Raw genomic sequence first — 17,097 nt, forward strand, 5'->3', positions numbered from 1 at the left:
CGATATGAATAGACCTAACATGTTTGAAAAGATTTATATTTAATTTGAGCTTTTATATCATATTTTGTAATTTCTATAATTTTTCAGCAAGTTGATTTAATTTAAATATTTTATCACATGTGACATTGAATGGCATAAATTTCATACGCCTTAACCAAACATAGTATATTCATTCGAAAGACAAATTTATTCAGAGCTTTTGAATCATTCAAAAATTGTTAAAAAAAATACATAATTATTATTTTTGACATTCGGCTAATAGTAAATAAATTATTTGAACATGGAAATATATCTTATTTTTATAGACCGAATAGTATATTTTCAAAGTCCAGGGGGGCTAAAGCAAAACGTTATGGTCTACATGACTACATATACGCCAATCGAGTTTTGTGGAGTTTTTGATCGGGGAAAGCAGGGAGTCTCTGTTGAAGATGTTGGAAGAAGGACAAAATCAACGTGAAATTGCCCAGAAACGGATTAAATGTCAAGAAATCATGGAGAAGGGGGAAGATGATGGAATCAGTGCGTTGCCTGATTGTTTGCTTCTTGAAATCCTCTCTCGTTTGCCGTCCACAAAAGACGCCATCATAACAAGTACACTCGCCAAGCGATGGGAACATCTTTGGACTTCGGTACCTTCTCTGATATTTAAGCATTCAAATCATTCCTTCGAAAACCCTAACTCAAGTTCCGATTTCGCATCATTGGTGGACAAAACCCTAACTCAATGTCGCCAATTGAAGCTCAAGAAATTCCAAGTGCATACCTTTTATGATATTCGATTTGAATCGCAGTTCAACAAATGGATTCATTATGCTATAAGTTGTAACGTTGAAGAGCTTAACTTGAAGTTTTTGGGACGGGAACCTGAGTTTTTGTTAGATCAATTTTTGTTCATCAATTCATGTTTTACCGATGTGAGATTAGCAGGATGCAAGTTGAATCCAACTGGGGCGATTAGTTGGGAAAATCTTAGGAGTTTGTGTATTTCCAATGTGAATTTAGATGAAGACTTGATTGTAAAAATATTATCCGGGAGTCCTCTATTGGAAACTTTGGTAGTGGAATCTTGCTATGGTCATGGGCAGCTCAATATTATTTCAGATGATGAATCTGAATCTGAAGCCAATGATATCATCAAAATCAGTGCTCCTACTAGTTTATCACCAACTCAATGTACCAAACTCAAGAAATTCAAACTGTATACCAGTTATTATGTTCATTTTCAGTCGCAACTAAACATTTGGATTCACTATGCTATAAGATGTAATGTTAAAGAGCTTGACTTGGAGTTTTGGAATACGGATTCAGAATATGAGTTTATATTGGGTCAAATTGTTTTCACCAGTTCATGTTTTACTGAGCTGAGAGTAGAAGGATGCATGCTCAATCCAGTTGGGGAGATTAGTTGGAAAAGTCTTAGGAGTTTGTCTATATCCGGATACCAGAGTTTAGATGAAGATTTGATTGAAAATATATTATCTGGGAGTCCTGTATTGGAAACTTTGATTTTGAATAATTGCTATGGTTATAACCGGCTTGATATTACTTCAAAGAGTGTTAAAAACTTGGTGTTACGTGGATACGAGGATTTTTCTTATGTTGAATGTGAAGCTGATATCATCGAAATCAATGCTCCTAATATTTTGTCACTAACAATTGACCATGACGTATCATTGTGTAAGCTTTTATTGCTAAATGTGTCTTCTTTAGTCAAAGCTTACTTAGATTATACTTGTACAAAGCTCACAACGCCTAATGAAGTGGAAGAAGAGGTGCTTAAAGGATGTATAATGAATCTTCGCCATGTCAAGGAGCTTGAACTTGGGTATTTATGTTCTAAGGTAAAATTTCTTTTGCTTTTTCCCTTTTGGATAAACTTGTTTCAATCAATGCTCCTACTCCTAATATTTTCACTTTTGTTGTCCTTCTTCTTCTACTTTGGTTGGTAGGCTATTTCTTGTTTGCAAGCTAAAGGTTTCATTCTTCCGTCAAATATGAAGCTTCGTGGAGTAAGGTGATTTAGGGAGCTGCTCTTGCATGATTATGGTTTCTTAGAGGGACACTGACACACGGGGTTAACTTATTGATGATGCTTTTGCTTTGAGTTCATGTTTAGCCACTTAAGTTATCATGAATTATTTTCATCTCTTTTTCTGATACGTTTGTAAAGTACACTTGGTTCCATTGGGTCCTTTGGGTTGTGGATCATTTCTTATCTCAGAATATTTCTGTTCGACTGTTTTATGTTATGGTGAATGGTGAATTACTATTATTGGTTGTTACTCCAAAGCATCTATTATATTTTTGAAGTTTCATATTTGTTAGTAATATCTCTTCTTCAGTGAGTTGATGCCATTTCTTTAAGCAAAATGGACAGTTTTTTCTTGGCATGCTTTTGTCTTGACCAACATATGGATCAAACATAAGTGGTGTGGTTTTGTTGAGTTTTGGAGTATGATGTTGTCTAATGTTTGTGAAGTCATGATGTGGTCTCATGTTTTTTCCATGCCAGTCACAGATTTGTTGGGTCATTGTATTACATATTAAAGTAAAAAAGGAGGATGCTATCTATTGGTTTCTATTTTCTACTTTTCATTTGTCCGTTGTTTCTATTGATGCTCTAAAGTAGGATGTTAAATATGCTGTACTCAAGATTTGCTTTTTTTTTTTGTTTTGTCAACTCAACAGGTTAAATCTGTTAATCTGGTTACCTTTTTCCCCATTAACTTAATCTCTTTGGTTTTACAGCAGGCTAGATCTGTTAAATATGATTGGTTTTTCTTTTCTCTGTCATCTTATTTTCTTTCCTTTTACATCAGGTTAAATCTGATTAGGATCTGTTGGGATCTTAAATTCAGAAACAACAATTTACCTTTATTTTTGTTCGAATCCTTTATAATATAATACAAATTGTGAGACCCATGTATTACATGGATTAATTTAAAAAAAAAAGTTAAATATAGAGGTCAAAATATTTGAGAACTTTAAATTTATAAGAAAATAAGAAAAATAATGAATTATTATAATGAAAATGTTTTTTATCTTTTAAATATAAATAATAAAAAAATAATTTAGTAACCTTTAATTTTGGGAATTTTGAAATTAAAAGGTAATTTTATTAATGAAATTAATATCCATTTATTGCTATATTTATTGCAGTTATTACATTAAAATATTATGCGAAATTTAATAAAATAAAAAAACTTATAAAATGACATGTGGAAAAAAATTAATTCAAAATAACTACAAAATAATATTTGACAAATTGAATGAGAGTATGACAAATGACAAAAAAAACTTTCATTTATTAAAAAAGATTTATGTAGTCAGTGTGATAGTGTCTCATTTGTACTTTTGGCATCAGGTAGATCTTTTTTAAAATGCAATAGAATGGCTCAAGAATCTTTTTTAAAATGCAATAGGATGGCTCAAGAAACAACAATGTACTTTGGTTTGAATCCTATAAATAAATAGGAATCTCACTTATTGTTTTGCAATTTTTTATATCTTTATCATATAAAATGATTAATTTTTGTTGTTTGTAATGGATCATTTCTTTCGTTTCCTATTTTTTCTTTGTAATGGACTAGCCATTGCTTATTATGGATGGTATTCTTTGTAATAATAAATTTAACAAAAAAAAAAAAAAAAAAAAACACTTACTTTAAAAATTTATGATGGTGAGAAATTACAGCTTTTTGCTAACGTTAAAAAAAGAAAGACAAGTAAAATTCAATGTTGGCATCAATTTGAATATATCGATGGTATTTTTTTTAATTGTGTACTTACCGAAAGTGATACAGAAAATTGTGTACCATTTTCAACACTTACACTATTAAAAAATATTATCAAATTTTTTGAAATTGATACAAAATATTTAATAGTAGTGCCATTTATTTCTTTAACATTATCAAGAAATACAATCATTTTTTTATACAAGAATGGATTTCAATAAAGTGACTTCACAATAGCATTATAGTCTTAGATGGATGTTTCATTTCGTTTTTCATTATTCGATACATACAATTTTGGGGGCTCTTTTGGGAAGTGATGAATTATTTGTTTTATTAGAAAGGACAGATGAGGTCAATTTGTTTATTGGGTAAGTTTCTTCATTTTAAATTTGATAGTGTGACTTCGAACACCATCGATTTCTTTTCCACCGGTCTTTATCTTTTTCACCAATTTCTTTTTCTCTACTGATTTTTATACACACGACACGATACATATTATTTTTCTCCAATATCTATGGCACACGTATCAAAAGGGAGAGATGTAGATTTGTATACACACGACACGTATTATTTTTCTCTAATAAATTGTTATTTATGGTAATTTTAGTTTTTGGTGTTGCAGCTTGTATTGTCCGCAATGCAGGTGAGAGTTGTTAGGAAAATAATAAACACACAAAACTCAATTTCTGCTACTACCGCATCCAAAACTATAATTATTAATTAATTCTCTCGCTTATATTTGTACGCTTATATTTGTCTAAAGAAGCTGTTGTGTGATGATGATTTTTTTATCTATCGGAATTTGTGATAGAAATCACAAAGGTTATCTATCGTATGGAAGATTAGGATCTGACCCATGACAATTGTATGAAAGACCAGGATCCGGCCCCTGACACCTATATGTAAGACCGGGATTTGACCCCCGACAGTAATTGTAAGACTATGATTCAGCCCATAGCATTAATTGTTTGTTGCTATGTAGTACTTTGGGAAAACTCACTAAGCGTTTGCTTACAGTTTGTGTTTATGGTTTCAGGTACTTCTGGTATTAAGGGGAAGGCCCGACGTGATGGCACAACATTCTCTCATGTTATTTCCGCATTATTGACATTGTACTCTGATGACATAGCCATTATACATTGTGATGGTTTTGGATAAATTTTATATCTGAGGTACTTGTTTATTTTAGAAAATGAAAATGAAAAAATTTATTCTGGTTTTTGAGCTGTTACGCATTGTCATCTTTGCTACAACAACACTTAGTTGCAAACCTGATGGCCAACCACAACATACAACCATACACACCACAAACGCCACCTTCAACAACCGTATACCCTGCAACCCGCTTTAGAATGACAACCAACATCCCAACAACCACCAAACACACAGACTGAGCGGCACAGGAACAATGGCACCGCTATTAGACGAGTCTTACGATCAGATAATTCACCACTAGTAAGAAGCATTAGGGAATATCAATTACCAGTTGGAGCCAAAATACCAGATATCACAAAGTATGGACTATGACGGTATCGGGGACCCATATAACCATATAGAGAACTATAAATGGACGATGGATGCCTATTACATTGATGAAAAATATTGGTGTATTTTCTTCCCAACTAACCTATCAGGGGAAGCACGACTATGGTACAAAAGCTTACCGGCAGAAAGCATACATGATTTCTATCAATTATGAGAATAATTCATTGGCCATTTTGTACAACAACGAAGATACACGGCAGACGCGCAAGCTATCTTGGGATGTAGACAAAGAGAAGATGAATCTATCAGTGCCTTCATTCAAAGATTCAACAAAGACACACTCAACACCCTAGAGAAATCAGACAACATGGTAATCGTCGCTTTTACATACGGTTTTGAAACCAGGAACTTTGTTCAAAAAACTAGTAAGGAAACAACCATCCTCAAGGAAGGAAATGATGGAAAGGGTCCACCGGTACATGAAACAAGAAGAAGCAACATCTGAGAAGATAAAAACCGATCATGGAGAAAGAGGATCACGGGCACCATATGCCAGAGGGAACACATCGAAGCATGTAAAAAGCCATGTCACGAGGCATGCTCGCTTTCATCGTCTCCTGTAGCCAAATCATAATGTACCACTACACCGGCATATCCCTCGAAATGAAGTCGTCACAGTAAGCGAAAGCAGAAAAAAACAACAAGAAAAAGCGGGGAGAAAATAAAATCCAAGGACCAAAGGCGATATTGTGAATTCCACGAATCCACGGGACATGATACCTTCGAATGCACTATGTTAAGAAGGGAGTTGGAAAACAAGATGCAGTCAGGACATCACACCGACTTGATAAAAGGCCTCCGGTCTAAACACCTCGAAAGCATCGCACCGGTAGAACCAAAAGTGTAAAATGCAAGGAAAAACAAATTTTTTATGCTACACCACTGTGACCGGCAAGCGCCAAATACAGAGTGGCAGGACTGCACCTTCACATTCGATGAATGGGATTACAGCCATGACTTCCACAAGGGAGACGATCTGATTGTTATCAACAACCTCATGGGAAAAATCCATGCAAGCGATATCTATGTAGATAGTGGAAGCTCTACGTATGTCATAAATAAACACTTTTTCAAACAGCTACCCGGGAATGTACGCGCAACAGCAAGCCCACCAGAAAGTCACTTGGTATGCTTTGCCATCCATAATGTATGGAAGGAAGGGATAATTACCCTACCACTAACCCTTATCGATTATCCTCACGGGAGGAACAACACGCAATTAATACGTTTCATTATAATTAATGCACCTTCACTTTACGACGTCATCATTGGGCGCACGACGCTGCATAAATTCAAAGTCATTGCATCAACGATTCACAGAGCTATAAAAATTAAGTCAAAGTCGGGTGTCGGGACAATATACACCAAAATAAGACCAAAACAAGGCAAGAGGGCTGACAACGAGGATCACCTGGAAAACATCCCAAGTCGGTTTGAAATCCAAACAGATTACCAAATAATGGAGCAAGGGGTTAGCCCAAGCACCACCCCACAAATACCATACAACAGTCAAGGGTCATCAGACATACAAACAGAAGACGACCCATGCCTAAAACTAGCGTTACAAATGCTCGCCACTAGGGAATCATGAAAAAGCACAGAAGGCATCATATCGTTAACTGTTAAGAACCACAAGTAGACAATAAGCATTGCGCCAGCCAACACAGAACCTGCACGAACAATGAAAAATGAATAAGTTGGCGAAATCCGGGATGAAACAAGAACTTGCACCAGAAGCATGTATAAAAAAGTGCAAGGAGGACCACCAGGGGCAGAAGTACAGCAAAAACAACTCAAGCAAGATAGGATGATCAACACTAAGGGAAACCTACAGAAACACAATGCAACGAAGCGATTAGCAGACATATATGACTTAAGCAAAACAACAACTCCACAACCATCGGCAAAGACCAAAGGAAAAAAATGATCACCAACTGTGATACTAATGTGGGGCACCAAGCAAACGAGAACAACGCGCCACAAAGTAGTAATGCCTATGATGGGCCGTGAAAGTAAGTAGAAAGGCACACAGTAGATGTGCCTATTCGCAATGAAGTGGCAACAACCTACTAAAAGCATGTTGTAGGCAAGCGACTACAGTCACCGTGGTTGTTTCATGATAAATAAAACTAAGGGGGTTGAATCTCAACACTTCAACTCCGTCTACCTGCTTAGCCCAAGAATATATTTATTCTACTTATATTTTGTAGCTCGGTCAGCCGACTACAATCTAACTAAGGTCAAGTTCAACACTTCGACCCCAACTACCTACTTAGCCCAAGAATACCTTTATTCTACTTATATTTTGTAGCTCGGTCAGCTGACTACAATCTAACTAAGTTCAAGTTCAACACTTCGACCCTGGCTACCTGCTTAGCCCAAGAATATCTTTATTCAACTTATATTTTGTAGCTCGGTCAGCTGACTACAATCTAACTAAGGGTAAGTTCAACACTTCGACCTCGGCTAACTGCTTAGCCCAAGAATATCTTTATTCTACTTATATTTTGTAGCTCGGTCAACCGACTATAAACTAACTAAGTTCAAGTTCAACACTTCGACCCCGGCTACCTGCTTAGCCTAAGAATATCTTTATTCTACTTATATTTTGTAGCTCGGTCAGCCGACTACAATCTAACTAAGGTCAAGTTCAACACTTCAACCCCGACTACCTACTTAGCCGAAGAAAATCTTTATTCTACTTATATTTTGTAGCTCGGTCAGCCGACTACAATCTAACTAAGTTCAAGTTCAACACTTCGACCCTAGCTACCTGCTTAGCCCAATAATATCTTTATTCTACTTATATTTTGTAGTTCGGTCAGCCGACTACAATCCAACTAAGGTCAAGTTCAACACTTAGATCGCGACTACTTGCTTTGCCCGATAATATCTTTATTCTATTTATATTTTGTATATCGATCAGCCGACTACAATCTAACTAAGGTCAAGTTCAACACTTCGACCCCGACTACTTGCTTAGCCCAATAATATCTTTATTTCATTTATATTTTGCGGCTCGGTCCACCGACTACAAACTAATAAAGGTCAAAACTACCTATTTGCAATTGGGCTATGGATCACCTTGGAATAATAGGTTGGACGAATTCTATGGGGAAGCCCATTAGAAATCGTCCAAGGCATGTTCCAGAAGGGGTGCATAGGCTGCTTAGGGCTTAAGCAGTCAAATTAGGGTTTCCTTGTTAGATAACCCTAATTGCCTACCTATTTAAGGAGCCCCTAAGCCCCAAAAACGCGGTGAATGATTCCCTTAGGGTTTCTGGACGTTTTTGGGCAGCCACTTCTCTTCTCCTCTTCATCCAATTGCTTAGTGGTGTTTGTGACTCCATTAGAGGTGCAACACTTGAGGCACTAAGCTTTCTGAAGCCAAGGAATTGATTGTTATTGCTACATAACAATCAAGGTAAGATCCAAGCCCTGGTTTACATGTTTATTTGATTAATTGTATGCTAGATCTAGGGTTTATAAGTCTTGGAGGTTTATTGCATGTTCAAAGTAGAAAAACTAGATCCAAGCAATTAGGGTTGCATGAACACCATAGGAATGTTGTTATGCTCAAAAACCCATCAGTGGTATCAGAGCCTAGGTCGTTTTTCTATTGAATAGATGCATAATTGGACTGCCAAAGAACTGAAAATCGAAAATTTTTGCTCACTGCCTGATGAACTCGTCGAGTTTTCTCTAAGAACTCGACGAGTTTCATGAACTCGACGAGTTCCAAAGAGGACTCGACGAGTTGGCTGTTCTGTTGATGGGATTTTCGAATTTCTGGCCAGATTTTGATGGGGATAATTACCATAACTCGTTTTTATTGCCTAAAATCGATTTTTTATGTTTGGAATGTTTATCCTTGTCAAAATTAATGGATTTGGTTAAATATGGATAATATAGGATTATTATTAGATATATATTTGACCTAGTAAGGTTGAATAGTTTCAAATTACTCCCTTTAGGTTTTATAGTTTAAATTTGAACTTAAAAGTTTTGCTTTTGAAATTTAAATAGTTAAACCCTAATGTTTTGAAAAAGTTTCAAAACTTGCCCTCAAGTTTTGGAATTTAAAATCTTGATTAAAAGTTTAATTTTGAAATATTTAAATTCTAAACCCTAAGTTTGAAAAAGTTTCAAAACTTGCCCTCAAGTTTTGGATTTTAAAATTTAATTAAAAGTCTTAATTTGAAGTTTTTAAAATCTAAAACTCAAGTGCTTTGAAAAGTTCAAATTACATCCTTATGGTTTTATTAACTAATTAAAGTGTATGATTAAAAGAGATTTAATAAATCCATACAACTTTGGTTTATATTTAATTAAATTAAAAGTATAATTTATTAGATTAAACCACCTAGTATTTTAAAAGTGTAAAATACACCCTATACTATATATAACATTAAAAGTCTAATATTATATATATGTATGAGTAAACAGTCAGTCTTACCGTTAGTAGGCCTCATTCACGAAGCTGATATATAAGGGGTGTTTAAGGAAATTGCCTATAAAATGGAATTACACTTCGTACCCTTGTCAAACGTTAGTGGAGCGTGTGTGGTTAACCGGCACACTAATTTGGGGTTGACATTGGTAGTGAAGGGTGGCTCGATGTTTATCATAGATCAATGGAGCGTGTGTGGTTAACCGACACATTGATTAGGTGATAGTATCATTGAGTGCATCACGTAGATTCGTATGGTTATTCACACCTTATTTGTGATCCTCGGCATCCCAGTCACAAATAGAAGGGTATAATCGAGATTAAACATGCCATTGAAAAGTTCAATGAATCTCATAAGATCTAGGAATTTTCAAATACATTTAAAACTTAATTTCTTTTCGTTTTGCATGGTGAAAATTAGTGAATCGTCATTCACTTACCTTCAAATATTCTGCAACTAGATTACGGCATCCCTCTTCTAGGTTGTAGAGTATTGTGTTGGATCCTAGCCTTGATGTTTCATTTGGGTGTTACATCAAGGATTCTTATCAACTAACTTGAATTTTCTCCCGTTTTTGTAGATGTCTAAATCTTACAATGGTCTTCCCAAGTCCCTTGGAACAAGCTTTCCAAATGAAGATGATGTTCCACGATACGATCAAGGAAATGAGAGTCATGCTTCACTTCCTCCACCTCCTCCAATTATTCTCCCTAACCCACAAGTTCAAAGGCTTGAAAAGTTCAAGCTCACTCAAGCCCTATTGGCAAGTAAACACGAAGATGGGAAACCTGTGTGTGCACACATCTTAGAGATGAAGTCACACATTGATAGGATAAGGATGATGGGTGTCGATATCTCAGAAATGTTGGCTGTTGACTGGGTTCTTCAGTCACTTCCTGAATCATATAGTGAGTTCGTTAGAGAGTACTATATGATGGACCATGATGTGACCCTCATTGATTTGACCTATTTGCTTATAGCTGCTGAATCAGAAATGATTTGGCATACTGATCAAGCAAATTTGTCTGGCAAATCAAACTCCCAAACTTTAATGGACATTGAAAATGGTGACATTGGAAATCCAGAAAAGGTAAATTCTGAGATAGTTCCTTGTGCCATTCCAAAAGAGTCCATCTGCTTCTACTACCAAGAGAAGGGGCGTTGGAGACGAAGCTGCCCTGTTTACCTGAGAGATCTAAGAGATGGGAGAGTCAAGACGTATGGCTCTAATTCAGGTAAAATCCAATAACTAACTCTATAAGTTCCTATTCTTTGATTTTCAATACATGATGTGATAAGATTACATTTTGATGTTTTGTAGGATCGAAGAAAAGAGAGGAAGCTTAAGGGAAGAAGTTAGCTGAATCTGATCGTGAAGAAATGGATTTCGATCGCATTGCTTGAAGATCGGATTTTTGAGCTACTACTTTAGAGTTAGAATAGATTGCTTAGAAATTGAAATAGCATAGTTTTCATTTGAATTGCATTGTAAGAACAAGTTTTTCCGCAATAAAATGAATTTTGATTTCGTCCTATTTATTTATCCTTGCAATGGCATATGTGAAAATGGATGTTTATGTATTTCTAATTTTAGCAATGTTGAATTGGATGTGATTCTTGATTATGTTATTTATGAAATGTCAAGGATTTGCCAAATAAAGGAAGATTCTCATCGCCCAAGTTTCAATTGGACAGAAACTTGGAATCATACAACTTGGTTGCGTGATGAATGAGAAACTTCATATTTTGGAAATTAGACTAATTCTTTGGCAAAGTGTCAAGAGAAGGACCAGGAGATCGAGTACACTAGGTTGTGCATTGATCAAGTCCACCACAAGAGTGATAAAGATATTCGTCATGATTTACTAAAGTTTAGTAAATATGATTATACTTATAAGATTAAGTATAATTCTGAGTTGATTGAAAGAGTTTCAGTCAATAGCAGAACGAATAAGAAGAATCAAGTAGGCAGAAAGATAAAAGTTTCTCTATTCTAAGAAGAAGGGAGAGTACCTTTTATTGTGTTTTATGATAAGTCTTAATGATTAAGAACCATATCTCAATTGATCCTCTAAGTGAGTCTTAGTGCAATTGCATGTCTAAGAAGAGGAATCGAAAATTGTAGAAATGGTTAAATCAAGAAGTCAATCATAGTTCGTTCCAATATCAAGTCTTAGAGTCAAGATTGTGACTTGAGTGACAAGTCTTAAGTAGGTTTATAACACTCGTCAGATGTGGAATTTGGAAAAGTTTTCTTATTCTTGCACATTTGAAATTGGTAAGTTGTGATGTCTTGGATAAGACAAAGACCAACTAGAACCAATTATGTGAAGTGATAGTCTTGATAAAAACTACACTAACTCTTGAATATTTGTTTTGTCAAGGAATGTTTCTTGACAAGAGAATCTTATATGTCAAGGAGTCAGTGGGAGTCTTAATGGTCTTGAAAAGTTTCAAGAATAAATCAAAAGTAAACCTAGTTAATCATTATTAGTGCACGACTTGAGGTTTATAACCTATCGTGTTGACATTATTTGTTTCTGTGCCATTCCAATTAAGCTAAATATGTATGTGAGTTCTATGAGTTCTCATTTGAATGCATAAAGACAAAGCACATTGATCAATGGAAAGTACATTGATATGTAAGGGTGAGTTGCTAAACCACTTGGAAGACATGGTAGGCACTTGTGTTACCATGAGGCAAGAAATCAAGATTGAACAAGTTCAGTCCATATGGTTTTGGATTTGTCGCAAACTTTCGTTTTGACAAATTCACATGGATAGGAACACATACATCATAAAATCTAAGTGTCATAAGGTTTTCCCCCTTCATGAAAATGATTGTGAGGAAATGCTTTCACTAAGAGAGATTTTAAGAAGATAACAATTGTGAAAAATTGTATTCTCAAATTCGATTATGATTACGACATCCCTTTTCATAGTTCGAATTGTGAGATTTGGCAATTGATCTGAACATTTGGGACTTAGTAACATAAATTCTGGATTGTTTAGACACACATGTGAGCTATCTAAGTCAAAGGTGTATGAGCTTAAAAAGCTTAGATAAAGGCTTATCAAAGCATTAGGTATTAGAAATATGAACTTAAGGAATTCAATAAACATTGTTTTCTAGAAGTTCAATTGTTTTCTGAATACATGTCAAAGCTAGTGGGAGCATAAGTGTTATGCTAGTAAGAAAATAATCATCATGTTAGTGGGAGCATGATTATTATGGTAAGTATTGCAAGTTAGCAATATTAATTATAGAAAACAAAGATTCATTTTGCAAAGTTGCAAGGGTTGAAAAGTTGTTTTGCTATAATTAAGGGAGAGAATATTATACTTCGTTTCAATATCTAAAGCTTAGATTGAGAAATTTTAATAAATTTAGTCAAAGGATACATAGTGTGTTCTCAAATTTCGATTATGATTACGGCATCCCTCTTCATAGTTCGAATTGTGAGAACGTGACACATAAAATATTATGACAGAAGATTGATAAAGTATCATATCTTTATGTAAGACATTATGCATCGTGTCCCATACGCTTAGGGTATAGGATCGATTGCAAATGCTATAATATTTGACCATTCTAATATTTTCCAAATGCATAGGGCATTAAGAGGGAAAAAGGGACTAGAACTGGATTTGACTAAAATAATTAAACAACTATCAAAGGACGATCTAAGGTTCGCCAAGGAATTGTTGCTTGTGAGTAGTTGGAAGTATAGTACGGGATGGACTATAATGACATTATTATGAATAGATAAGATTCTATTAAGAATGAGTTGTCATATGGCAAATATGGAAATGTTTCCATTAATGGGAGTTGGATATTAAGAAATATGTCTAGATTAGAAACTTTTATGCGAGAAGGATGTTCAAAGGAATGTACTTTGAGTGAGAGACATCACATCTATATAATTGTTTTATGACAATTTCTGATAGAGTACTTTGTGATTTCATTGGCCAAGTCTTGGTGACTTTTATGCTATGACTTTACGGAAGGATCGTTGCATAAAATGTTAGAATCTGACATATTCTAAAAGTGGCAAGAATTTGGTATTCTTACACTAATGATAAGGATTGGGGATTGTGAAATGAGTTTCATTGGAAAAGTTTTTCAATTGATCTATTTCACAAAGTATGGACCATAGGAAACCAAAGTGTGCATGCTTGGAGCATGGGACAATTGTGGTTATAATTCAAGTAATAAGTTGATTTTCTGAAACAGTAAGCAATGAATAATGAGTAATCAATATGGTGTTTAAATAAAAGTGTTTTATTTACGCTCAAAAGTTTTGGGATCATATAGGATTAAGTATTATCGTTGTGTTTCATTTTGCATGTTTTGACTTCCAGAATAACTGGGTTATTCGAACCTCCACAGTCGGTCATACGTTGGAAGTAAGTATGAAGGAAGACTGTTATGAATCTATCTGTAGATTGTCTAAGTGCTTAGACATAGCACAAGTTTGCTGCAGAGTTTATGAGTGCTTTGATAAGATTAAAGTATTGGATTAAACCCACGCTCACTTGAATCACTTCATGGTTTTATCACGAGTGATTGGTGAGACGATAACATTGTATATTCTTAAAACCGAGACGTGTGAGTTGTTATTTGCTGGTCGGTTGCACATTGATGATAAGTAAACGCACCAGTAACTTGGTGTTATAAAACTTATTGTTGTGTGTGATTCGATTAGTAGGTGCAAGCAAGAATTTGAGTCGAAGTTTATCCATTCCTTTTACCCAAAGTGGGATAAAAGCGATATCTGTGGGCCTCTCGATGATTTAATGGTGACACCCTAAGTGCTTGGCCAAGTCGGGACTAAGTTGATGTGTTCAATTGTAGTCTGTTGTCAGTCGTCATAAATCGGAAGTCAGGAAACAGTATAGATAGAATGATCAAATTCATGTCTTGTGTCTATACGATATCTTGATAATGGAGGAATATATAATCCCTTATCTAAAGGACACGCGTATCTGATAAGATCAGAGTTGACAACGGCTTTTGAAAGCTACGATTGCTGATCAGGTTCTGAAGTTATGCAAAATAGTTATTAAGACTTATTGAAGTGGGAGACTGTTGGATTAGTGTCTAAGTCCATAACTATTTTGGTATGTACTTGACCCGATTGTGAGCATGGTCCTTTTGGGTTGCCTTCACCATAGCAATATGTAGGATGAATTAAGGAGAGAAAGGTTTAATTATGATTTATTAATATATTATGAGAATAATATATTAAAGGAGAAATCATATTGTTTAATTAATATTAGTCAAGAATTAATTAAGAATTAATTTTGTGGCTAAAAGAGATTAATTAAACATAAGGGACTGGAATTGTAGTTATAGGATAATTGCAATTGGGCTATGGATCACCTTGGAATAATAGGTTGGACGAATTCTATGGGGAAGCCCATTAGAAATCGTCCAAGGCATGTTCCAGAAGGGGTCCATGGGCTGCTTAGGGCTTAAGCAGTCAAATTAGGGTTTCCTTGTTAGATAACCCTAATTGCCTACCTATTTAAGGAGCCCCTAAGCCCCAAAAACGCGGTGAATGATTCCCTTAGGGTTTCTGGACGTTTTTGGGCAGCCACTTCTCTTATCCTCTTCATCCAATTGCTTAGTGGTGTTTGTGACTCCATTAGAGGTGCAACACTTGAGGCACTAAGCTTTCTGAAGCCAAGGAATTGATTGTTATTGCTACATAACAATCAAGGTAAGATCCAAGCCCTGGTTTACATGTTTATTTGATTAATTGTATGCTAGATCTAGGGTTTATAAGTCTTGGAGGTTTATTGCATGTTCAAAGTAGAAAAACTAGATCCAAGCAATTAGGGTTGCATGAACACCATAGGAATCTTGGTATGCTCAAAACCCATCACCTTTAACGTCGAAACCTCCTCAAAAACATCATCAAACCCTGCTAGCCTGGTCTTCAAGACAAATTTCTCATTTTTCATAACGAATAGTTCTTTTCTCACCTTATCCACCTCATCCACATTCGTCATGACTTTCTCCAACTCAGCAACTTTTCCCATAAGCTCCACATGCCGGTTATGAAACAATTGCACGTTATGAGCAACCCCTTTGGATGACACCACAAACGGATTAATGGAATCATATATTTTCTTGAACTCATCACGCAGGCTACCATTTTCCAAGTGTAACGACTCATTCTCATCAAGCAACGAAATGATCTCTTGGCCTAGAACCATATTCTTCACAAGTGTAACACTTGAATTTGGTATGTTCCCTTTCAACCCTTCCTATTTTTAAAAACATTTCAATTTGGTCCTTGTGGCTAGTACGCGGGGCGTACCATAGTGTATGATTAGCGTACTAGTTGAAGTGTGATTGTGGGTTCGAGCCTCGTACGCTGGACAGGGGAAAACCCAAATTTTAAGGGTTTATGCCCTATTTAAGCCTTATTAACTCACTTCCTGGACATTTTAGACCAGCTGCCACCCTTTGAAAACCGTGATTCATTCCTTTGCCTTGTGTGGTGCTCTTGTGCTCTTGTTTTGCTCATTAGAGGGCTTTGTGCATCTTGAAGTGGTAGAAGAAGAAGCATGGAGACTCATTCTTTGGAAGGGAGGTTAGAGATCCAGCTTTAGCACCTTCATTTCGTGGCTATTGAGGTATAAAGTTCAAAGTTTGTCATCTTATTTCATAAATGTATTCCTTGGCTTACTTTTTGGTTATTATAGTTCCTTTTTGGTTGGTTTTGTGAGCTAAGGTCATTTATGGAGCTTATCCTTGTAGATATGGGCATATTAAGGGTTTATTAAGCATAAAGGTGCAAAATTTATGGTGGTTTTGGTGCATGTGTTAAGTCATTTATTAAGCTCTTTTGAGCTTTAGAGCCCCATTAAGCCATGCATGCACATAAAGTTGGCAACTTTACGTGATAAACCACCTTAGGGAAGTCAGATCAATGATTTGGATTGATGTCTTAATCAAATAAGTGATGAATGAAGAAATGTGGCTAAACAGGGGAGTACGTTGGGCGTACAAGCAAGTACGATGCGCGTCCAAGCCCCAAAGCAAGTACGCTGGGCGTACAAGCTGAGTACGCCCCGCGTACTCAACAAATGGGTTTCAGATTGTTTGGGCTCATGGTGTTGGGCCATGTTTGGACTATTGATAGCTAGGGCCTTATTAGGCCATCAAAATATTAGTTTGGGCTAATGATATTTATTGGACGTTTGGTTGAAGGCCCATGAAAGGGATTTGGGCTCAATTTGGAAAATTGGGCCATAATTGGGCTTTAGGTGATTATTTTGCAATTTGGGCTTTTGGAAAATTGGCTTGGGCCTTGGCTTTGAACCAAGTTGGGTAAGGATAAAAAGGTCTTTTA

The 17,097-nt window shown here is 35.7% G+C and overlaps 1 protein-coding gene across 1 annotated transcript; it reads left to right on the top strand.

Annotated features, from left to right (window-relative positions):
* The first annotated feature begins 345 nt into the window (after nt 1–345).
* Nucleotides 346–2,285, top strand: LOC145123282 (F-box/FBD/LRR-repeat protein At1g51370-like). Its single transcript, XM_079058495.1, has 2 exons — nt 346–1,844; nt 1,953–2,285. The coding sequence occupies exons 1-2, from the start codon at nt 432–434 to the stop codon at nt 2,019–2,021; spliced, it is 1,482 nt and encodes a 493-aa protein (XP_078914621.1). The 5' UTR covers nt 346–431; the 3' UTR covers nt 2,022–2,285.
* The last annotated feature ends 14,812 nt before the right edge of the window (nt 2,286–17,097 follow it).

Source organism: Lactuca virosa, chromosome 7, assembly GCF_052849685.1.
Source record: "Lactuca virosa cultivar CGN04683 chromosome 7, Lactuca_virosa_CGN04683_v6, whole genome shotgun sequence".
Lineage (NCBI taxonomy): Eukaryota > Viridiplantae > Streptophyta > Magnoliopsida > Asterales > Asteraceae > Lactuca > Lactuca virosa.

Excerpts from the sequence above, each read along its gene's own strand:
- LOC145123282 (XM_079058495.1), top strand. The coding sequence starts at position 432 with ATGTTGGAAGAAGGACAAAATCAACGTGAAATTGCCCAGAAACGGATT. Across the intron at positions 1,845-1,952 it reads TTGGGTATTTATGTTCTAAG|GCTATTTCTTGTTTGCAAGC; the intron begins GTAAAATTTCTT and ends TTTGGTTGGTAG.